The sequence below is a fragment of the Numenius arquata genome, chromosome 2 (genome assembly GCF_964106895.1).
Source record: "Numenius arquata chromosome 2, bNumArq3.hap1.1, whole genome shotgun sequence".
In the NCBI taxonomy this organism is placed as follows: domain Eukaryota; kingdom Metazoa; phylum Chordata; class Aves; order Charadriiformes; family Scolopacidae; genus Numenius; species Numenius arquata.
This window is the reverse complement of record NC_133577.1, coordinates 79,805,730-79,829,470: the sequence shown is the minus strand read 5'-3', so window position 1 is coordinate 79,829,470 and position 23,741 is coordinate 79,805,730. Positions and strand designations below refer to the sequence as shown.

General features: G+C 48.7%; 1 protein-coding gene across 1 annotated transcript; it reads left to right on the top strand.

The window, feature by feature from the left end:
- The first annotated feature begins 410 nt into the window (after nucleotides 1-410).
- On the top strand, nucleotides 411-22,163 carry LOC141479520 (solute carrier family 23 member 1-like). Its single transcript, XM_074168732.1, has 12 exons — nucleotides 411-464; nucleotides 3,980-4,129; nucleotides 5,418-5,575; nucleotides 9,635-9,794; nucleotides 11,114-11,295; nucleotides 14,765-14,885; nucleotides 15,195-15,351; nucleotides 15,553-15,806; nucleotides 18,955-19,119; nucleotides 19,465-19,573; nucleotides 20,654-20,749; nucleotides 21,895-22,163. The coding sequence occupies exons 1-12, from the start codon at nucleotides 411-413 to the stop codon at nucleotides 22,161-22,163; spliced, it is 1,875 nt and encodes a 624-aa protein (XP_074024833.1).
- The last annotated feature ends 1,578 nt before the right edge of the window (nucleotides 22,164-23,741 follow it).

The window sequence follows — 23,741 nt, the reverse complement described above, 5'->3', positions numbered from 1 at the left end:
CAACAATGAAGCAACAAATTTCAAGGCTGTGCCAGGAAAACAGGGCAATGTCTCACCTCTCCGATACCCCCTCACATCCTTACCTACGGAGGAAGTTTCTTCTGCCATCAGTTATTGATTCACTCAGTCCAGGGAAGGGCTGCTTTCCAGTTTGGTTTGAATGCCGGTCCTCTAATCAGCTGGAGAGAAGGAGTCACTTATATAAGCCAAGGGAAAGGAAACGCTTCTGCGATACGGCTCACGTGAATAGCTAGGACCGAGTGCTGGTTGACTCCTGAACTCCAGCTTCTACATCTTCTCACCCTGTTTCTTTAGGGTTGCGTTGACTGGGACCCGTGGCAATTTGGGAGGCTTTCCTCTTCTTACCGGTCTTTCTTTTTCAAGGCAGTCGGTGAAGGCAAGTGGAAGGCATGACCCCCTCCTCAGACAAAGAGCTCAACGGGCTAGATAACCCCAGCTTCGTGGTGAGTCTGCTCATCTCTGAAGGGTAATTCTTGTATAAACGGGTGCCAGCCCTGCGAAAGGAGGAGAAAGGGAAAGCCAGGGGGTTTGGACTGGCTGCAAGGATGCTGGTGTATGGTGAACGTCTGTCTCGGCTCCTTTATTGACAGGAATCCGAGGAATGATTTCCTCACTACAGCCTGCTGCTGCTGCAGACTCAGTGTACTTTCCGCTCTCTGGTGCCCCTTTCACTTCTTTTCTTTCCATTATTTCTGAAACGATAGCACAGATGAATGGCAGCGCAAGCGTACCTGTACTGAAAAGCAAGCCAGCTCGTGGCTTCTTGTGGGTGTGTCCCTGGGAAGAGCATTTTATGTATTAATTAGTAAAATTACAATAGAAATTTAGCCTTGTGACGAGTGTGTTTCTTTATCTTCTGGATCTATTTCTAGTGGGGTAAATTGCCAGAGAGGTGGGGGGAAAAGGGATTTGAGAGTCAGCGGGGGAGAGCACCCGTAAGGTTACAGCAGGGTGGTAGAAGCTGTACATGATGTGTCAATTCAGGGGTGTGCAGTGCCCTGGAAATGCTGCGGGCTCTAACAGCCACAGGGCAAGGGCATGGGGCACGGCAGCCCCCTTCCTGTCTCACGGCAGGGGTCACCTCCATTAGAAACTAAAAGAGCTGCTTGTGTTCTGACAGCAGGTGTGGGAGTTGGGGTCCCGACATCCCTCTTTGGACCACAGTACAGACCACCTGCATGGGGAACCTTGGAGAAGACATTTAGCCTCTTGGTGTCCAGGTCTCCCTTTTCTCAGATAACTCTTGGTGAGCTCGCTGTGAGCAGTGGGGATGCTGTGCCAGCCGCAGGCAGAGCCTCAGGGAGGTGCTTGGAGTGATGCAGAGGTTTTCTTTTGCTATTGTTAACGGTCTCTGTTTCTACCTGTTCTACCATAATACAGATCAGGCTTGTGACTTCCCCTGGTTTGAATCACCCCAAAGGAGGTAGAAGACAGAGGCCTTTTACCTGTGGTTCAAGCAGCTCGGTTTCTGACAACCTTCCTGATGCGCTTATTTAAGATGCTGTCAAGGGCCCTGATGCTTTGTCTGGAGACTGATGCACACAGAGGGCATCCTGGTCCCCTGGGATCATGGGAGCAGCTGGGCTGAGAACCACCACTAGTGGTTCCCCGTTCCCACTCTGGGCAGCCCCTGCCTTGTCCTCCTGCCAGCATCTCAGTATCACCTTCTCAGTTAGAAGAGACCTCCGGAGATCAACTTGTCCGACCTCCAGAGATCAACTTGTCCAACCTCCACTGCTCAAGCAGGGTGACCTAGAGCCAGTTGCCCAGGATTCTGTCTAGATTTTTTTTTAATAGCTCTAAGAATGGAGACTCCACAACCTCCCTAGGCAACCTGTGCAATAATACTTTGTCACCCTCATAGTGGAAAAGTGATTCCTTTTGTTAAGACAGGACTTCCAGCGTTTCAGTTTGAGCCCATCGCCTCTGGTCCTTTCTCATCCTGTTATCTCCACTCCATCCTTCTCCCACTGAACCCTGCTCGCTCCTCTCCAGCTCCTGGGGAAGGTCAGGCATTCTTGTGATGGTCATGTGGGGCTGTTACTGGCACAGGCTCTGCCTGGCTGGAATATGCCTCCTGGTTAACACGGGAAAAGTTGCAAAGCAAGGAAAGGAGCTTACTGCTGTCCTCCTTCATCTGCCCGTGGTGTTATTCAGGAGTAGCTGTCCCCAGATAACTCCATGCATGGGCAGTCTTGAGTACCTTGCTGTACATTTTTTAATCCACGGCTCAGGCTCTCTTGTTCTAAAATGAAAATGTCTCCACAGGGAGTTATTCAGGAACGCCTTTTGCTCTTGAAGTTCATGCCTGAGTTCAGTTTGAATTAACTCTGCCTTCACCTATCTATTTTGTAGTATCTGTAATGCTCCCAGCCTGTCTAGGCTGGATAAATACACTGTGTTTAAAAGATATTACATAGCACATTTTCAACAGCGTGATCTAAAGTGGGACTTTGGAGACCCAGCCATGAGAATGGAAACCTGGAGGTTTCAGGCAAATGATGAAGTCCTTCAGGATTCACCTGCCACACCTGCAAAATTTACAACTGAATGTAACATTAATTTTACATCCCTATTCCCTGACCGCAGCATTAACTGTTTGCCTCCATCACTAGGTAGACCATGAACCTGCAGCCACCTTGCTTTGATGGGCATCTTGGTGTCTTCAGGTTCCAGCAGGACTTAGAAAAAAATAAATAAATAGAAGTTTGGTGCTGACAAACTGGTTGAGCTTCTCCTGACAGCAGGTTTCTGTCCCTACCTGACAGAGCAGGGCATCCCAGCCCAGAAAAGCCCTCTGCTGCTGGCGTGCCAAGAGTTCATTGGCTGGAAAAGCGTTGATGAAACAAATGGTTTGGGGTCTTAATTAGCTTTTGCATTTGGCTGAAAACGTTGTGGCTTCTCAGGCAGCCTCCCTCCACCACACGCATGTGCGTGCGGGGTGTGTGTGTATGCACAGGCGGGATGTGTGTGTGTGTGTGCACATGGGGTGTCCATGTGCCCAGGCAATGTGTGTGTGCGTGTGTGCACGTGTGATCTCAGGGAGCAGGGTGGGTTGGAAGGAGGAGCAGACAACTGGGGGGCATTTACTTAGCTTAAAAACTGTGATGACTGAAGCAAAGCAATATTTTACTTTCCTTGGCAAAACGCATCTTTGTATAAGTAAACTCTGCAAGGCGTACTGCTCCCTGGGTGCCCGGGAGGGGATCCGAGCCTTCCTGGGGAACTATTTCAAGCCCTGCCACATCCCTGAGGCCCCAGATTCCTAGGCTGCTTCCCGGTCACCAGTGCTGCCCCTACCCTGGGGCATCCCTCCAGGTGCTGTTCCCCACGGCAGGTGACCAAGCTGGGGCAGCACCCCATAGTCCTGCTTTGAAATGGATGCGGGTCCACTGGTGTCCATGTGTTTCATGCAGTTCCTCTGCAGGAGCGAGGTTTTCTTGTAAGACAAAGGGCAGGTGTGTTTACCGAAGTTAAGGGTGAGCGTAAGGAGATTGGAAAGAGAAGACTTAGGAAAATTAAATAGAAAACGCGGTTCTACTCTGTAATTAGTGGTGACCAAGTTGGGGCAGCCAGGAGGGGCAGAGACCGGGCACAGTGCAGCTTCCATTCATTAACCCATTGCACACTCTTCCATGTTTCTGGCTGCAGTTTCTCCATCCTTAGCTAGACATTAATGATACTAACACACTTTGTCCAGATGTCCCTTTGAGGCTGAGAGTTCCTCTCATGTCCCTTCTGGTCTAGATACATGCATGCATATAAAAATTTTCCATAGGTGTTTTTACCTCCATTTTAATTTCCCCCCCGCCTTGTTCTTTTTTTTTTTTTTTAATCCTGCCCTTGTTGAAAGCTACATACAAGGTGTTCCTGCAAGATGTGGAGCTGCAAGAAAGGCAGCTGCAAAGTGCCTGCAGGTCCAGGCTGTGGCTAACAAAGGGTCTCTCCTGTTTGCCAGGGTGAAGATGGAAGCCACTACTGCTCCTTGCCGGATCGTGCTGCCCAGGGCCCAGAGGAAGGCGGGGGCACTGGCCATGGCAGCAGCAAGCTTGCCTACACCGTCACGGATGTGCCCCCCTGGTACCTGTGCATCCTGCTGGGCATTCAGGTGGGATGGGGGAGCAGGTGGAGGCTGGGGATGGGTGGAAGTTCAGCCGGTTAATGGGGGTGAAAGCTGAATTTGGGAGTGCTTCACCTTCACGGGGCGCAAATGAAGCTGTAGGGCTGGATCTTGGTGAACTCAAGCCGTTCCCACCGCTGCCCAAGCAGCAACTATTATCCTTGTACCCACAGCTACACTGTGCCCCTTGTAGTGCGAATGGGAAGACAGAGTCCCGGGGTTGGGGCCAAATAGTTATAAGAACAGGTCGGATACCTCGGCTGAAGGTAGCCAAACGTCTAAGGGCTTCTGAACCTTTCCCTTCCCAAGGCAATGCAAACTAAGTAGAAGGGCCAACACTTTGGCTGGAGTCCATGCCCAGGTGTGTCAAATGACCCAATGCCACCAATGCCATGCTGGGTGTGGAGTCACAGGGAAGAGAGACCTCATAGTGGTTAAGGTAACGATGGACTGTGCTTGGAGCTTGGTGGGCATTTTGTACTTTGTTTCCTTAAACGGTCATCTCAAATTTAGAGTGTATTAAACCAAGGTTTTCTAAACACATGTGCATCATAGTTTTAATAAAATATGCTTTTAATGAGCACAGTGAGTTTCTCAGTGCCACCAGTTCCCCCGCTGCAGTCCTGTGCTCTGAGGTAAGAACTAACAACTAAGGTTAATATTTAAAGCAAAAATAAGTTTGACAAATTAATTTCACAGTTAGTAATTAACTGAAGGTCATTGTAGAAATATGTCTGTGACTTCTGAAAAATGCAATGCCTGATTTTTCTATTCTTTGGCATCCATTTTTTATGGTTATCTGTAATTGCACTGTGTGAGAAAAGCTACTGATAGCAAAGAATGGGTAGCTCAAATTTGCCAACTTTTTATGTGGTGCAGATGAGATGGACTGAAACATTTGCACTCACTTTGCCTGATCTCTCTCTCCCCCTACCTTGGGATGTCCCCACCTTCCTTGAAGAGTAGTCCCAACAGTGTTGTCTGGAGGTGCTGGGGATAAACTGATTGTGTCTGACAGTGGTCTGGGGAGTCCAGAGCACTACAAAAGGTCTTTGGGCATGGAAAACAGAAGTTTGTGGGGGTGTGTTGCAGTTCTTGTAGATACTTTGGAACAGCCGCTAACAGAGCACTGAATTTGCCAAAAAAGAGAGTGGGTAGTACTAGTACTGCCCAAACACAAATCTGAGTAACTTTTAGATTTCCCCCAACAACACAGTAATTATATACAGCCAGTTCTGTGTCCTTCTTCAACTCAGTCTTTCTCTGTGGCTCCTAGCATTTCCTGACAGCCATGGGAGGTCTGGTAGCCATCCCGCTCATCCTCTCCAAAGAGCTTTGCCTCCAGCACGACCTCCTCACCCAGAGCCACCTCATCAGCACCATCTTCTTTGTCTCAGGGATCTGCACCCTGCTACAAGTCCTCTTTGGAGTCAGGTAGGCCAAATGCAAGAAATGGAACGCATGACAAAACAGTTTGCAGATGCAATTATTACGTGCTCAGCCACCAGCCTGCTGTAGAGTTTATCTATCAGTGAGGGTCATTTGCTACCCTGGGGCAATCAGGGCACATGCCAAAGCATCCTGAAATCACTGTAGGTGACAATTTTGCAGGACTACCTCGCTGTTCTGAATTTTGCATCTCCTGGTACTTGATACATCTTTCTTTGGGCTTATAAGGAATCTGTCCTACAAAATAATAAAGCATTGAAACATGCAGTAAGCAGTATCTGCGTGCTCCTTACCCCAGCAATCCTCCAGCAGAGACAAGACCTGTCTGATATGGGCCCAGTATCAAGGGATCACAGAGCCTGTAGGAAGCTCTGGGGCAGGGGATAATTGGGAGATAACAGAGCCCATCTGCCGCCCCTTAGGGACTCAGGGAGGAGCTCTGCAGTATATCCCATTAAGCGGTACCACTTCCCATGCTCAGGGATTTGTGACAAAATCTGAATGTAAGCAATGTAAATACTCTGTGCTGCTGAGCTGTTGAAGAGCAGGTGGTGAGGAGATGAGCTTGGAGTTGCCATTCCTTACCCAGAAAATGAAATCATAGTCATAGAATCATAGAATGGCTAGAGTTGGAAGGGACCTTAAAGATCATCTATTTCCATGGGGAGGGACACCTTCTACCGGACCAGGTTATTCAAAGCCCCATCCAACCTGACCTTGAACACTTCCAGGGACGGGGCATCCACAGCTTCTCTGAGCAACCTGTTCCAGTGTCTCACCACCCTCACAGTAAAGAATTTCTTCCTAATATCTAATCTAAATCTCCCCTCTTTCAGTTTAAAACCATTACCCCTCATCCTATTGCTCCACTCCCTGACAAAGAGTCCCTCCCCATCTCTCCTGTAGGCCCCCTTTAGGTACTGGAAAGCCTCTATAAGGTCTTCCCAGAGCCATCTCTTCTCCAGGGTGATAATAAGAGACACAACTGCAGGCACACTGCCTTGCCACAAAGACCCAGTATTGTTGCTGACCTTGCAAAATTTCTCTTATTCCCCTTGTCATAACTCTGGGCTGCCTCTCTCTTTACACAAGCTATTTTTTCCTCCAATACGGTGGGAACAAAGGCAAAAATCATACATTCTTTGACTTCCAAATCTGAGGGACCTGGTTAAAACTCTTCTACAATCAAATCACTAGTCGACTACCAGCTCCACAAAATTATTTTACTGCTCTTGTTTCTTTCCCAGTGCAACTTTTCCATCTCTGTCTGTCTTAAGAAGTGGCTGTAGGCAGACCTCTTCCCAGAGGGTGTTCCCCTTCTACATTGCTACAGGATTAGTGGAGGAGGTGGGACACCCTGGCCATGAAAAAGAGAGAATCTGGTTCTCAGCTTGGTTAAATTCAGGCTGGGGTGCACGACCGTGGCTGTGGTGCGATTCAGGCCGGAATCCTCCCAGGCACCCCCCAAATGTCTTGGTGAATACCTGAGCTGTGCCATCCCCTGCTCGCTGTGGGCCGAGGATGAAAGAGTAGCAGCGAGCCTCTCCTGTGGCTGAATAGCTAAATGAGGAACAACAAATCAAATTAAGTGGTAAGGAGTTGTTCCCGTAGGATAAGCTTGAATGGCTTTTGCTGTGCTGAGGACGCAATTGCCTTGTTGCTGGCACCAACTATAAGGCGTGAGGACATTCCCGTGGGAAAAATGGGATGCCTGTGGTGTGTTTTGAGGCAAACCAAGCCTGAGGAGACAGTTAGCAGCTGATTTTTTTTTACTCCTTTTACTGTTTTCTGAAAACCTGTAGTAGTTGATAACCATAAGTCCCCAACAAGACATCCATGAAAGTGGTAAATACAAGTTGGAGGGGATGCTTTTCCTGGGGAGCCTCAGCTAAGCGCTCTGCACAGCCCCCAGTGTCCGTATTTAAGAAAGTCTAATTCAGAGGAGAAGAGCCATGGAGATGTTCTGTTGATGTGGCATAGAGAGGGAGACTGTACATCTTAGAGAGATTGGCCTGGTTAGCCTGGCAAAGTGGCGGCTCAGAGGGGTATGGCTGCAGCCTGCAACTGGTCTGGGAGTCTGGGAGAGAAATGGGGGAGGATCAGGGAGGGAGAAACCATTTTGGCTAAAAGGCAATGCTGGCACATGAACATGGATGAGAAATGGCCATGGGGATGGGGAGGTTCCCACCAAGAGCGAGTGCCGTCTGGGAGCAGCTCTCCAGAAGCAGTAGCCAAGGGAAAAGCCCGACCCACTGCAATCCGCAGCTCAGTTGTGTTACACAGCATCAAAAAGCAGTGACAGGTCCCAGTCGGTCACTGGAAAGAGGCTCCTGAGGGGAGGCACAGGTTACTTGCCATTATGGTGGCCCCCCTGAGCAGATGCTTGGACATCGTGTAGTGATGACCGGAGGATAACTTTTCCTTCTCTAAACCTGCAGCTTTCCCTGGAAAGAGCTCAGCATGCCCCATGTTCATCGCCTCGGCACTCCAGTTTGCTCTGAGCCCACCCATGCCAGCACTGGCTGTGAAACAGCTCGAGGGCCATCGCAGCGGGAGCTATAAATCTATTGTTAATTCAACAGTGGTGGCACTGGGCCTTTTCTGTTTCTTTTTGTTTGTTTTTTGCTTTGCCCAGCAAAATCGTTTGACGGCTGCAACATGTTTGGCTGAGTGCTGTAAATAAGTGACTCCATGGATGACTGATATTCAAAAAAAACTTACTGGAAAAGGCACCGACTGCTTCAGCTGCGCATGGCATGAGTAATTGCAGTGGTATAAATATTTATTTTAGGTGACAGAGATGTGGTGCTGTTACAGCTATGCCATCTCTTATTTTCCAGTGCTTTCCAGAGAATGGTGGAAATGCCTCTGCTTGAGGGAAATCCATGCCCTGCTGAAGCACTCACCTGGCTTGCTGCCCTGCTGCTTTTCTGAACAGATACCATGAGAGCTCCTGGTGCAAGGAGATGTTGCTCTGGGGGCTGCTCCCAGGGATGCTTTCTGGATGGAAGAAGCTGAGGCACTTTGGAGGTTTCCCTCAGCTTGTTCAGAGTTGCTGTGCCAGCCTGTGCCCTTGGGCAGCTTTGGGTTTTTCAAGCATGCTAGAGGAGCAGCCAAAACAGCTTGCACTGCAATGGGGGCTTAATGCCAGTGGTGGCTTCTGTCTCCATTTCTCCCTGTGTGGAAGGAGAAGAGGCTGGCATAGCTCACAGGAACACCGGCTCCATTGTACAAAGCTCTGTATGAAGCCAGTGCTGAGTACCTCTGGAGGTGCAAGCTCCTTGCTAGCCTGAGGAGTTTCCAGAGTGAGGATTACTCCAAGCCAGGAGACATGCAGTTTGAGGGGAGGGCTGAGGTGTCACCCAGCCAGCACACTCAGCCCTGTCCATGCAAGTCTCCTTTCCAGTGTCAGTGGAAACAGGGCAGCGTCATTAGCTTTAAAAAACTGTACAGTAAAAAACTGTACTAAAAGCCAAGTCACATTTTCCACTGCCCTCAGTCTGAGGATGGTTGTGATGTGGGGAGGAGCCAGCGCATCTCCTTGTGTTCATGAGCAGGTGGTGAAGAAAACTGTGGCAGCTGAAGGGAACAGAGCAAGCAACTGGATATTGGCAAGATTTGGGCCTAGGTCAGTGCTGAGCTTTTCTTCAGAGTCTTGCCATCTTTCTTCCTTAGTCTTCTCCTCCAGCTTTTTCCTTTGGTTGTTGTTTTTCTATGTGCAGCTCCGTGGTCTCGTCACACCTTAGGAGGACTACTTTTTCCTTAATGTAGGGTAGCAGAGTTTGACTCCAGCACTGATGAGCTTCCCCATTGGTAGTGTTTGAACCCGAGCTCTTCCTCCCATGTATGTTGCTCTTGAGTGCAATGGGCAGCAATGCCTACCCATGGTCAGTGATGGAGAACTGCAGAACATTTCAAAAGATACTGCCAGAGGCCATGCGCAGACCAATTTTAAAATTTATTTCGCTTTCCTTTCACTAATCCCTGTGGAGCTGGGTTTCTAGCGTTCTTGCTCATCATCTTTTCCCTCTGCTCTCCTTCCAGGTTGCCTATTATTCAAGGAGGCACTTTTGCTTTCCTGACCCCAACCCTGGCCATGCTCTCTCTCCCCAAGTGGAAGTGCCCTGCCTGGACGCAGAACGCTACCCTGGTGAACGCCTCTTCACCAGAGTTCATCGAAGTTTGGCAGACAAGGATGCGAGAGGTATATTACATTTTCAGTGGCACCTGCTCTGTGTCAGGGCTGTTTGCTTTCAGAAAAGCACCTGACCATGGCAGGGCCATCAGTGCTGGAGAACCCACCATCTCCAATGGACCTTGGTCCTCGCCCTGTTGCAGCTTCCTGAGAATCTAGCCTCCATTAGGAAAGCAGATGCTTCTCTGCTGCTGAACAGGGGACGTGCAGACCTCAGGTGATTTATGGTCCCTGCAAAGACTCTACTGGTGCAGCCAGATCCCTTCCCCATGGAGCGTGGTTAGCCTTGAGGAAGGAAGGGAAGGAAGGTGTTTCCAAGGAAGGGATCGTGTCTAAGCACAGGTAACCTAGTAAAAAGAAATACAAGGGCAAAACTTAGTGTAAATGTTAAAGAAAATTGCATTCTTAGGTAGTCAAAAGAGAGGAGGAGAGGTCAGGGATCCCACTGCCTTGTTCTACATTTATTGTCTTATCAGAGTAAGCGGCTAAATTTGCCTCTGTCGATCCATTCTTTGGGGTGCTTTGCAAAGCACTTGGGAAGCCTTGCAAGCTCACGAAGGATTTACCGTGCAGCACAGGCTGCCTTCCCTACTGATACATGTAAATCTATCACAAGGGCACTGTTGTCTTCTCCTTTCAGGCTGGGTGCTTCACCCCAGCCCCTCTGTTTCTCTTCCCTTTGGAGTTGTGGGAGGGAAGCCTGTGTTTATCACCAAATCTGTGAAAGCAGTGAGCAGGCTCACCCCTGAATGCCCTGCCTGGAGCCCACATGAGCAGCCAACCCCATTTTAGGATGTAATTGCTGGCTACTTAGCAGTGGTTGTCAAACACAGAAAAGTTCAGGGTGGTAAATGTGTCCCAGAAGGGAAACAGGCACTCAGAAAAAACCAGGGGCTGTAATGACCCACTTGCCCTACCCAGTGTGCTGAAGTGCCCCAAGCCCTTCCCAGATGGGAGATGAGTGGAGACCATGGCCCTGCTCCTGTTTTCAGGGCAAGAGCTTTTCCCCTGCGTTTTGGGGGAGCAGGAAAAGAGGGTGCAGGGAAGCTGAGGCATGTTTGGGTGGCCCAAGAGGACAGGGATGAGGGCAACAGAATTCTGTGGAACGGAACGAGCCCTAGTAAAGACTAGATCCATCAGCCAAGGGAGGAGTTGGTGTGCTGGTACTTTAGCGGTCCTTCTCCACACGTAATGCTCAGCCAGGCTTTGCTGTAGTCAGTGGGAAGCCTCTGTGCTGGTCTGGAGGCTGAGCTTGGCTCTCACACTGACTTATTAAGAAAAGGCTCCACAGCTGGAGCTCCTTTCAACCTCTTCCTCCATTTCTCCAGGTGCAAGGAGCTGTCATTGTAGCTTCCTGCTTTCAAATCTTCGTTGGATTTTCTGGCCTGATCGGATTCCTGACGAGGTTCATCGGCCCCCTGACAATTGCCCCCACCATCACTTTGGTTGCACTACCTCTCTTTGACTCGGCAGGGAACGACGCTGGGCAGCACTGGGGCATAGCGTTCATGTAAGTCTCACTTCCCCATGGAGAAGCTGAGCATACACAAACTGCCTACCTCTAATATGAAATCAAGTGTCGCAGTCTGTAGCAGGGCTCCCCTGGGGTCCAGGTTTATTTATTAAGCACTAACATGTAGCAGGCTTGTCCAAGGCAGCAGCATGGCATAGTTTTGACACCTCCACTCCAACCGCCCCACCAGAGGTTAGAGCCCTCAGCAACAAAGTAAAACCCCCCAGTGAGTTAAAGGACCCCTGTTTTTTGTCAAAAATACAAAGTTCATAGGTCAGTAGAGAAACAAGTCTTTCCCGTGTGTGGTTCCTGGGGGAAGTCTCCATCACAGTTGTCTATGCACACTGTCTTACACACCCATTTTTTAAGTTAAAGGGACATTCCTAAAATCACAAAGTTGAGCACTCAGAGTTAGGTATTCCTCAAGTTAAAATAGCTGGTGCTTTAGGTATTGTTTTCACATGAGGAGGAATTGTCTTCTCCACAGAGGGCCTGGGGGCCTCTGGAAGAATCTGTGCATGTTGCTTTGCAGCACTGAGAGCTCCTTCAGGGATATTTGTGTACCTGCCCTTCTGCATGAGTGTGCTTGGTGGCAGAATTTCCTTGGTATTTCAGAAATGAATTTTAAAAAAGTAGAAATGCCACTGCGTGGTTCCCCTGTGGCACCTTCAGATCCCTAATGCAGACTTCAGCTTGGGATAACATGGAACAGGAGTAGGTTGCTATCCTCTCTATAGGCTCCTGCCTGTTTGCGAGTGCTTTCCGAGCTGCCTTTGGAGACTCAGGGGCCAGGCTTGACTGCAGCCCCAGGAAGGCAGCACGCTGTTGGGGGGACGTGCTCCAGTCCACTTCTCTCTTGTTCTCATCTCCTTCCTGCACCTGCCCTCCCAGATCCCAAAAGCCACCTCTCTTCTCCAGCCCTAGTTCCTCACTTTACTGATCTCTTCTACCAGCACCCCATATGACTGCAAACCCTGCCTGCAACCCAGCTTTCCTTTCACCATTGTTTTGCCCACCACTTCTCTGTCTTCTTGTTGTATTCTCCAGCTATGGTGATTGGTTCTACCCCCTTTGCTTGGCTAGTCTGAATTTTCCCTTCAAACTGTAAATCCTTGTCTGGACTATCTTCTTTTTCTGCCTCCCATCTCCAGCCGCTGGCTCCTAACCTCAGACTCTCACTTGACCTCTTTGCCCAACTGTGCTGCCCCATTAATGGCATCCCAGTCCTCCAACCCATGTTCCTGCTCTCAATCTGTGTCACCCTTTTTGTCTGGTTCATTTCTGTCTCATCTTCTGCCCTTGCTAATCTCAGTGCTTGCTTTCCTGACTCAGATGCCATAGCCCCAGCCTCAGAGCCCCATTGCGCTCTGAGCTGTCTCAGTTGTGTCCTCTTTTGCTGCCTTCTCCATGCTTCATGGGTGTCATTAGGGAAAGAGGGGGAGCGGTGATGGAGGAAGTGGAAGACATGAACTATGTGGTCTCAGTCCTGCTGCTCAGCCCCACCACATCCCAGAGCCCCCATGATGGGTGATACCCACTGTTGCTTCAAGAAATTGGTCTAGTGCATGCTCACTTGCTCCCTGGTGATGGTGCATACACAGTTCATTGCTGGTCAAGGCCTGGATGTACTCAGAAGGCTCAGAATCTTTATGACCTGCAAATGCTAAAGCCTGAGATGTTTCTGCTGACTGCTTGGAACCTGGGATGAATGATCATTGTTACAGACTAAGCGTACCTGAGCAGATTTTTGTGAGAGAGAGCAATATCCTTTACCCCAAAGAACAAGTTCTACTAAATCTAAAGTTTCTTCTCCGGGTCATAAGAAGATCCTGCTACTGCTTAAGGCAAAATGACCTTCTCATTGCATGCTATATACTATATCTATTTCCTGAACATCATTCTTTGAAATAGGTTTGGGATATATTTTTCCAGAAATATTTAGCCTGAGGCAGACGTTTTTCCATGGAAATTTTCACCCGGAATGGGTAAAGTTAGGCAGAACTATAAGCAGCTGAAAATAGCATTTGTTAATGGAATGTGTCAGACAACCTGAATAATAAGCAGTGACACCTACCCGAGATAGATGAGGGCTCTGCAGTGATTCATAAGGCTGCCGAGCACCTTTGTTAATGCAAATGCACAAAATGTGCACTGACGCAGTCTGTCTGGGCTCTGTAGCTTTAGAAACCACGAATGGAAACCAGTTCCTCCTCAGACTTCCTGCCTCCAGTCATTCAGTGCTTTGCATTATGATGGATAGATAACCTTTGGCTACATGTCGTGGCGCGTCTTTGTGGAGAGGTGAGGTTAGCGTTTCCTTTGCACTGCTGGTATTCTTCCCGCCTGTGAATATTGCACCTATAGCTCATCACCTTTTCATGCATAGAAAACTACCAGTTTTCCCTGCACTGCCAGTGCATTTCAGCTGGTGCAATCGATTCCTTACCAAATTATAGCTGGATTAATTCGCTCAATGTATACAATTTACATTTGTTATAAAAAAATGAGGAGCCTTTCAGAGGCCTGGGTTAACGTAGGAAGAAAATATCCAAGGTCTTCTCTCAGCTCAGCAGTCAAGGTGGGGTGCCGAGTCCCTGCCCACTCTCGATGTGTGGCAGCCTCCTGCTTCATCTGGTTGCCCTTTCTGGGGGGAAGACACGTGGGGGGCAGACAAGGCTTGCTGTGAGCATAGCCAGCTGTGCTGCCCTTCATGGAGATGTCTCCTACACGAGGGATGGGAGAGGAGCTGCACCTTGTGGTTGCTTCCACCAGAATGAGCCCCCAGTGCTGCCGGGGGCACACATGATGACCTTTGCCTTGGAGGACCCCCCTGCCACGCAGCCCTCGCAGACCTGAGGGCTGTGCTCTCCCCTTCTCAGCTGGCTGGGAGGGCTCTGTGGGTGCCACATGTGGCCCCACAGTCCCACCATGGTTTTTCCTCTCAAAACAGGGACTTGCACAGCCAAATCAAATCCTCTTTCTTTTACTCCCTGCCACTTAGGAGCTTTGTGCCACTTGCAGAGCAGCACAGGTAACACCTAAAAACAGGAAACCAAAAAATCCTGTATTTCCAGTGTATCTGAATTACACGGAGGCTCAGGGACAGTTTCCTACATAGCCTGCCTAGACCTTGCATTCTCTTAAGTCTTTCTTTTACTCAAGTGTCATTTTTAAGCTTCCTGCAACTGTGTCATACTCACTGATGCGCTGTCTGGAGGATCAGCCTTGAAACAAAAGAGGGAAAAGAGATATTTGCAAATGCAGAGGAGCTATTGGTAGAGTATGATGGAAAACTTGTTCCACTTCAAACTTGCTGGAGTGGGGAGGCATGCTCTGGTGCTGAGATCTCATTTTTTGGGTCCTCTGGAGTCCTGGGTCCATGGGTAACAGGTCTTCAGTTAATGTGGAGACAGGCAGGCAGCCGGGCACCCACTTTGTCTCATGGTCTGGTTTTCCCTCCTCCTAGGACTATTGCTTTCATAGTTCTGTTCTCTCAGTACCTGAAAGATGTCCCCGTGCCTCTACCGTCTTACCAGAGAGGAAAGAAGTGCCACCTCTCCCCGGTCTACCTCTTCCAGATCTTCCCGGTACGTTGGAATTCCTGGAGACTGTGGCAGAGGGACTGGTCTCACCTGCCCTGGGCTCCTTCCACTCATGTGCAGCCAAGTTAGTGCTTCCCAACCCAGCCTGTGCATAGAGGGGTCAGAGAGGGAGAAGGTCCCCATGGGCCTGGGGAAGGACCAAAAGAGGGAGGGCCACCAGGACCCCTGCCTTCCCTCTGCCTTCATTCCATGTGCAGGGGAAAGGGTTGGGCAGGGAAACACCTTGTCCCCCATAACCGTGCTGGAGACCCAGCCATACTCTAACCAGACCCCCCTGCTGCATGTGATGGGCAGGTGCTGCTGGGGCTCTCCCTGAGCTGGCTGCTCTGCTACGTGCTGACGGTGACCAACGTCCTCCCTGCCGACCCCACCGCCTACGGCCACCAGGCCCGGACGGACACCCGTGGGGACGTTTTGACCCAGGCTCCCTGGTTTTGGCTGCCTTACCCAGGTACCGCTGCCCGCCGCTTTCCCCACCCCTCCCTCCTGCTCCCTGCTCCGGCTTGCACCTCCACTTATGGCTAGCAGGGGGAGACGAAATGCCAAAAATCAGGCAAACACCCACAAGCACCCTTGCTGTTCTTCCTCCCCCGCAATAGATTTCAGGGCAAACGTGTGCCCCACCAACCTGAACCGAGCTCTTTACTTGCAGGCCAGTGGGGACTGCCAACCGTCAGCCTGGCTGGGATATTTGGCATCTTAGCCGGGGTGATTTCCTCCATGCTGGAATCCTTGGGAGATTATTATGCCTGTGCCCGCCTGTCCGGAGCCCCGCCGCCACCAAAGCATGCCATCAACCGTGGGATCGGGGTGGAAGGCATCGGCTGCCTCCTGGCCGGGGCCTGGGGGACGGGGAACGGCACCACGTCGTACAGCGAGAACGTGGGCGCCCTGGGCATCACCAAGGTGAGCTTCACCACAGCGGGGTGGCTGTGGTGCCCTGGTCCTCCCGGAGGTTTCCCCCTGGGGTGTACTTACAAAGGTGTGGTGGGGCACATGGGAAAAAGAAAGAGAAGAAAAAGAAAAGGAAAAAATTTAATAGGGCTTCAAATTCCACATTTTTTATAACCCAAGAATGGCAATCATGTGAAAGGTAGATTATTTCTTTAGGATTATAAAATGTGATGGCAAAGTTTTATGTTCTTACCCCTCTATAAAGTTTTGTGAATCCCTTGAGTATTTTACTGCTCTTATATGGGAAAGAAATTTCCAGAGATAAGCTTGACAATCAGATCAGAGATTTTCACTAAGCTTTACAGCCAGGGGACGGGTACATCCAGCAGCCAACTGGAAAACATTTTTAAATCATTGTCAAATAAGCAATGTCATGTCAGCAGAGCTGAGAGCCAGCAAAAAAATGCAGAATTTGACTTATGGCTCCCACTCCATAATACTGCTTATTTCACTGGATTTTACAAACCTCACTCACGATAACCATTTTTCACAGACTGAAGCGTTAGTGTTTGACCGAGGTGGCTGCTTCCAGCAGCAAGGGCTGTCTGGATGTCTGCATGGAGTCCAGTTTAGCCTGTCACCATGTATACCTTGTCACTATGAAATCTGAATCACATACTGACCATATACCTGAACCCATTCTTTCCTGACATGTAGTTTGCTGCATACATTGTGCTTGTGGGATGTAGCATAGCGCAGAAACGCACAGACTCGTAAATATCAGATTACAGGACATGTTCTCCCCATGTATGCTGAGTCCTTCAGGTGGACGTGCCATCCTTGCTGATTCAGGAGCAATGTTTCCCTTAGATCCCACCTCTGCTCACCTTGTACACACTTAAGAGAGCAGAAAATACAGTCTCATCTCTCTCAACCTTAAATCAGTGTAAAGACTCTGGCTGGGATAGGTGGGGACGCTGAGACCATGAGACAAATTTCGCAAGGGACTTGTTTCCTCAGCTTAAACAGAGGTGTCCAGCACCACCTGAAACATCTTTGGAGATCTCAGAAATCCACAGGGGCTGTCAGAAAAGGCAAAGGAGAAACTGCCGGAAGCTGGCAAGATTTAAAAAGCACCAGGCACCTATGTTTAAGATGGTTGATCAAGCCCAGCATGCCATTACTGAGCCCTCACTTCCAAGAAAAGAAGAGGAGGATTTTAAGGAAAGGTTAAGACCTCAGAGTCACCATATACATAGCAGGAAAACATGCAGTTTCTTCGACCTTAAAAAAGAGAACTGATTTTCTTGCTTTCCTGACATAATTGAAACAAACTCTAAACTTGAGGCTTTAGCAGCGTATGCTCACAGTTGTGGTATCAGTGGATTAGTTAATTTGCCTTTAAGGCCAACTCCATGTACTGGGTAATTCGACATTTTGGCAAATTAAGAATCTGAAGCTTCATGCTAATTCTGGAACAAATAGGTCTGTTGGCTTTTATTAAATTACAGGTTTGATGGTAATGGTGTCCCAAGGTTTTAAGCCAAGGAATATAAAAAGCCCACCTGAAGGCAATGCATGATTTTATTTTGAAACTCCCCACCAAATCTTTTTCATTTATCTTTCACAATCAAGTAAGACTTAAAATATTTTAAAGGGACATGTTTACGAAATACTTAAAAACAGACATTTCTAGTTACTGGGAATGTTTTTGCTGAAAGCATTCACAAAAAGCCCTTCCTGTGAATATGACATTCTTCAGATATTTAAAGAGAGGGATTAAAATATTTAATTGAATTATAAAATGTTTTCAGAGGATTACAGAGTTTTCCTGCCTAAGACATGAACATTATAAATCTTAGCATGATTCTTTAAGCTGTTTAAGTTTTGGTGTGGGAAGGTGTATCTTGAAATGAAAATCTAATAATCATTACTGCTTTTCTTTTTAGTTTCCATAGTCTGTAAATGCTCCTTTCATCTTTTGTTTGGCAGATACTCTTTCTTTTCTAACAGATCTGAATGAAAGGCATGGCTTGGTGCTCCATCCCATCCTCTCCTATGAGGACAGACTGAGGGAGCTGGGGTTGTTTAGCTTGGAGAAAAGGAGGCTCCGGGGAGACCTCATAGCGGCCTTCCAGTACTTGAGGGGGGCCTACAGGAAGGCTGGGGAGGGTCTGTTTACAAAGGCCTGCAGCGACAGGATGAGGGGCAATGGTTTTAAGCTGGAGAAGGGGAGATTTAGATTGGATATTAGGAAAAAGTTCTTTACCATGAGGGTGGTGGAGCACTGGAACAGGTTGCCCAGGGAGGTGGTTGAGGCCCCTTCCCTTGAGATATTCAAGGTGAAGGTCGACGAGGCCCTGGGCAACCTGGTCTAGTTGGGGGTGTCCCTGCTGACTGCGGGGAGGTCGGACTAGATGACCTTTGGAGGTCCCTTCCGGCCTGGACCAATCTATGAATCTATGAATCTATGAATCTTTGTTGTAGTGCCCAAACAAGAAAAGGCCATCCTGGCTTTTCCTAGGGGAAAAAATGAGAAGAAAATGGTTTTACTGAAGCTAGGTGGGTGACGAGAGACAGGGGCAGATCAAGAGTCCTTGTCACTTCTTATTAGCCATTTGTTGATCACGGAAAGGATATATCAGATCCCAGATCTTGGGATCGAAGCACCCAGCCTGGCCAGGTCTGCTCTCCCAAATCTTTGTCTCCAGGGAATGGAGGAATTGGTGTGGGACACCTAGTTGAAAGCCATTTTTGGATGGCAATCCAAACCCTGGTGGGAGGAATGTCCAGTGGATTGACTGGGTGGTTGCAGGGCCAGCCTGTGGGTCTGCCAAGACATTTCTAGGCTAGAGCGAGAGCAAAGCTGTCTGCAGGGATTGCTGTGCTCTTAATTTAAGAATAAACTTTTTGTTTAACAGCAAACTGTTAAAGTCCTGTCAACAGTAGGAAAGAGGGTAATATCATGTAAATAGGTGTGGGTCCATGATTGCTCTCAGAGTGCCTTTCATGATAAATATTTACTAGTGTGCAAATACTGATGCTTCCTGTGCAGTGGGAGCATCCCAGCTCACTGGCGGCAGGTTGGCACTGGAGGCTGCCATCCCTCACCTCTCTGTGCTGGTCAGTGCATGACTGCCTCCTCTTCCTCTTGCCCCAGGTAGGGAGTCGAATGGTGATCATTGCTGGTGCCTGCGCCATGCTCCTGAGTGGCATCTTCGGGAAGGTCGGGGCGATGCTTGCCAGCATACCCACCCCTGTGATCGGGGGCATGTTCCTGGTGATGTTTGGAGTTATCACTGCAGTAGGGATCTCCAATTTGCAGGTAACAGCTGTGTGAGCGCCGTTTCATCCCTAGGGGAGGGGACTTTGGTTTCAAGTCAGGTTCTTACCAGGCTGAGTCAGACATAATCGTGCTGCAGCAAATGCAAACATTTTTGTTGACATTTCCTTGGGCATGAGGGCCACGTAACCAGAGGGGTTAAATCACAGAGGGCTCCATGGTTGGGCAGGGCTTGCTGGCACTGGGGGCAGCAGGATCACTAATGTTCCAGCAGCACCAGGGCTGCTGCCTGGGTCCGCTCCTGCATCCAAGCGTGTCTCATGAACACGACAGTCACCCACAGATTTAGGTAATTGCAAATGTAATGTATACAATTTCTCTGTGCAGTACACAGATATGAACTCCTCCAGAAACATCTTTATCTTTGGATTTTCTGTATTTGCTGGCCTTACCATTCCCAACTGGGCAAGCAAAAATAGTACACTGCTGGAAACAGGTAAGAAACAACATCAGAAGCATTTTCTATAGCATAAAACTGGAGCAAAGGCTGATCCAGAGAAATCTTTTAAAACGCAGTTTTTCCTGGTAAAACCCTGAAACCTGTGCTTTGACTGTTGCCTATTTCTTTCTGGGAGGGCTATTCTTGCCCTTTGCTCTGATGCAGAGCTCTGGTGCGGAAAACTCCGCTCTTGACCAGTGATTGCATCTCGCCAGATTCCTGTCAGGCTAAGGATTGCAGAGCTCATCCTTGGGACACATTCCCAGGATGGGGCTTTGAGCAGGAGAATACTCCAGGGCTGAATCCTGATCAAGAGCTCAGTGAATGAGGCTCGCTTACATGCTCATACACAATACATCCTTGTGCTTCCAAAACGCAAGAGCAGACTCCTCTACTAAATTCCATTGAGTTCACTTTATAGGCGTTTCCAGTCCTCCAACAGTTATGCCTTCATTGTGCCTCGTGTGACTAATGTGGTTGGCACAAAGGTCATAGTGTTTTCTCTTAAGGTATGTAAGATGTGCTGGGTGAGCTGTTGAAAGAGCTGGGCCCACAAATCAGAGTATATATAGATGGTCTATCAGATGCTCAGTGCCCCTGGGCTTGCTCATATCTATTAGCCCTCACAGAGAAACATCACACCTGGTTAACTTGTGGTGAAATCCCATACTAAATATACCTTATACCTGTATTTCTTTGGGAACTGAAGCTCGTGGTTTTGTAGGGAACTGCTTGGTGTTATGTCGTGGAGGTGCAGAAAGTGTTTGGAGCTGAAGGCAGCTTTTTCTGGGACAGTGCTGTGTGGTCTGCATTGTTAATAGGCTCTTAATGTATTTATGAGTCATCTCCTGCTCACCGGCAGCTGGGTCAGTGAATAATTAGGCAGAATAAAACTGTAGGTCTGAAACTGGCAGTGAGATCAATCTCCCTTGCATTGCTAAATCTTAAGCCCTGCTTTGGGATTTGCAAGTCTTGTTGAAACAAGCATGCAGCTTGCAGCCTCTTGGCACCGGCTATGTTGCTGGTCAAAACACTCATCTCTCTGCACCACTATCCAAAGCTTTGTTTTTTTGCTAGGAATCATCCAGCTGGACCAGGTGATCCAGGTGCTTCTCACCACTGGCATGTTCGTGGGTGGACTCTTGGGATTTATCCTTGATAACACCATTCCAGGTAGGATTTGCTGAAATGAGCTGAGCTACTAGTTTGTGCCTGCCCTGGGGTTTGTTTCCTAGTGTTTTTTGTCTTCATGACTACTGTTGTATGGGTAGGAGTTGTGCTAGCAACCATGAAACACCATGTGACTGAACTCCTCCCAGAGAGGGGTAAGGAACAGGAGACATCACTGAAATGGTCTCTAGCAGGAAAACAGCAGCTTATCAGAAACTAACTCAGTTTCCAGAAACAACCCAGTTTAAGGAAAAGGTTTATTTGGGAAAAATGTCTGTTAGGGAAAATGCCAGCCTAGAGCTATGTTGCTGGTTGAAAGGAGAGAGAAAGGCAGCCAGAAGTGGAAGGAGCCACCATGGGCCTCCTTATAAGGCCTAAAACTGCAGCTGAACTGGTTCCCCAGCAGTGGAAAGCTCTAAGAAAGGCTGGTAACCAGAGACAGGAGGTAGTGCCTGCGGTTGGTCCTCACAGACAGTGAAGAGCCTCTGATTTTCATTGAGCCTGGGGAAGGATGTCATAAGAATAGGAGAGGAAACCTTCTTTTCTGCTACAGAAAAAGAGCAGGAAGGACACTGTTAACTATATTCTTTTACCTTCTCAGGCTTCTTGGAAAGCCAGTCTCCTTTTGGCTCATTAATTTTCTTGTAGCCCTTGATCTTCAGCTCCTCTGGGCAGAATTTACAGGTGTGCTCACTCCCTTTCCCAAGAGGGACTCGACTGCTGCAGCAATTACACACACTTAGCAATTCCTTGGCTGGGGTAAACACCTGTGACTGACTATTAATTGGTAGTTAAACCTTATTCCCCGGCTCTGCAGTATCTGGGCAGTTAACATCCAGCCTTGATATCCTAGCACTGCATGACACCCCTCCTTTGAACAGTTCTTGGACGCCCCATGGCTTGTGAAAACCTGTCTAGTTATACTCGATTCCCATGGAAAGCAGTGGAGAAGCCTGCTTATCTGGAAGCTGTTGGAAGAAGATGGGTATTGTCTAGAAGCTCGTTAGTGAATTTTTGTAAAGAGCTTTAGAGCTAGAAGGGTTTAAGTGCAAGGGATCTGTATGTGGGGCTGGCTCTGCTGGGATTTGAGAAGTGGGTGTGAGACACCCGCTGGTTAAAACACAACAGTCTCATTTTTGCTGTTGCAGGAACACAGGAGGAGCGAGGGCTCCTGGCATGGAAGAACAGCCACAAGGGAGAAGCAGGCAACTCTCAGCTTGTTTCCAAGGTCTATGATCTTCCATTTGGAATAGGCACCAAATACTGCACTGTCTCTTGGTTTCGCTATCTCCCCGCTTGCCCCAAAAGACTACCTGGTGGCAAGAGAATGGATGAACTGAAGGCTGCTGGACAGGAAAGTGGTGTTAAAGAACGTTCAGAAAGAGACGCTGAGATAGGTGCTGATACAAAGATATAAGCACCTGGTCTGCCGGTGAACTCACCTGAAAAGCGTGTCTGCAGCCCCCATCATTTGAACATGAGCTGGCAGCTGTTAGAGGCCGGAGCAGGAGAACGATAATGTCTTTCTCTTCCCAGCTCTACCCCCTGCACCACTGGTGACACTGAGGGAGTCATTTCTCTCCTCTCTGCTCCTGCCTGACCACCTCTAGGAAGAACATAGTCCCTCTTTGGGGAAAACCAATGCCCAAGAAATGCCTGGGAAAGATGTTCAGTTTCCTTCCTTGCACTGAGCCTTGGGGACCCCAAGGAGCCACTGTTTCGCTGAAGCAGAGCTCTTCCTGTCCCTTATCCTGGCTGCTCAAGGGGCCACAGGAGAAGGCATCCCCCATGTGGGCCCTGTGTACCACTATCAGGCATCCCTTGGGCTGAGGTTAATCCCCACCACCTTAAAGATCTGTAATGGCAACACTCACCTCTCAGCTCATGCTTTATGTCTCGTCCTGACCAAGGGGAAGGAGCAGGCACCTCTAGGTCATGATTCATCTCGTTCCATATTCCCATAATTTAAAGTCAGTCAAATGAATGTTGTTGTAAGAGAGGCATCTAAGGTTAATGGCATGGATTGTCTTCTGAATGTGCCTCTCCCACCTTAGACCACAGAGGGAGTCTAGAGACCTTATGTAGGTTCTTGGCCTAACAGAAAAACCCGGCTTCACTGAAATTAATCCCATCTGGGGTGCTGGGAGCAGTTTCAGGGGAGTCAGCTTCCCCAGGGCACCAAACCCTACAAAGATGAAGGAATCATCATCAAAGGTGAAGGATAAAACTCTTCTGCTCGCAATCTGATGCATCCCTCCTACTGCTATGTCCTGTGTCCCCCCCCTCACCACGCCTGTTTGGTCTGGTGTGGTGACTGTGTGGTGACAACCACTTCTCTGGAAAATGGTTTGCAGATTCTTGCTCTTTTCCATTATCAGCAGAAACAGCCTTAACCTATATGGCCATATGTAATGCGATTGCACGTGGTGCTGGTTGCCAGTGATGTGTAATAACATTCTTGCTGTAGCATAAACTTGTGTTTCCTGCATTGAGATACTTAGATATTTTGGGAGAAAAGTAAATAAAATGTACAGTCTAATATTTCTCAGGGTGACTGCCATAGCGAGTGGCAGGTAGTATTCAAAGAACCACAGAGTAATTCAGTTGGAAGGGACCTCTGGAGGTCCTGTTAGACCAGCTTGCAGAGGATTGTGTCCAGCTGAGCTATGGATGGAGAGCCATAGCCTCTTGGGGCAGCCTGTTCCAGCATCTTACCATCCTCATGGTGAAAAGCGTTTTCCCTTGTGTCTAACTGGAATTTCTAATGCTTCACCTTGTGTCCGTTGCCTCTTGTCCCGCCACTGTTCCCCTGAGAAAAGTCTGACCCCATCTTCTTCCTACCCTCCATTGGACAGCTGAAGGCTGTGATATGATGTCCCCTTCACCCTCCCATCTCAAGACTGAACAAAACTTGGGTGATTTCAGTGAAAAGCCTCTTTCCTCATGCCTATTACAGTCCTGCTCTTTAGTCCCATCCTGCAGCTGCAGCGTTACG

Bases quoted from the DNA above. Each gene is read 5' to 3' on its own strand.
- LOC141479520 (XM_074168732.1), top strand. From the start codon at position 411: ATGACCCCCTCCTCAGACAAAGAGCTCAACGGGCTAGATAACCCCAGC. The intron at 465-3,979 runs GTGAGTCTGCTC...CCTGTTTGCCAG, and splicing joins TAGATAACCCCAGCTTCGTG to GGTGAAGATGGAAGCCACTA. The intron at 15,807-18,954 runs GTGAGCTTCACC...CTCTTGCCCCAG, and splicing joins GCGCCCTGGGCATCACCAAG to GTAGGGAGTCGAATGGTGAT.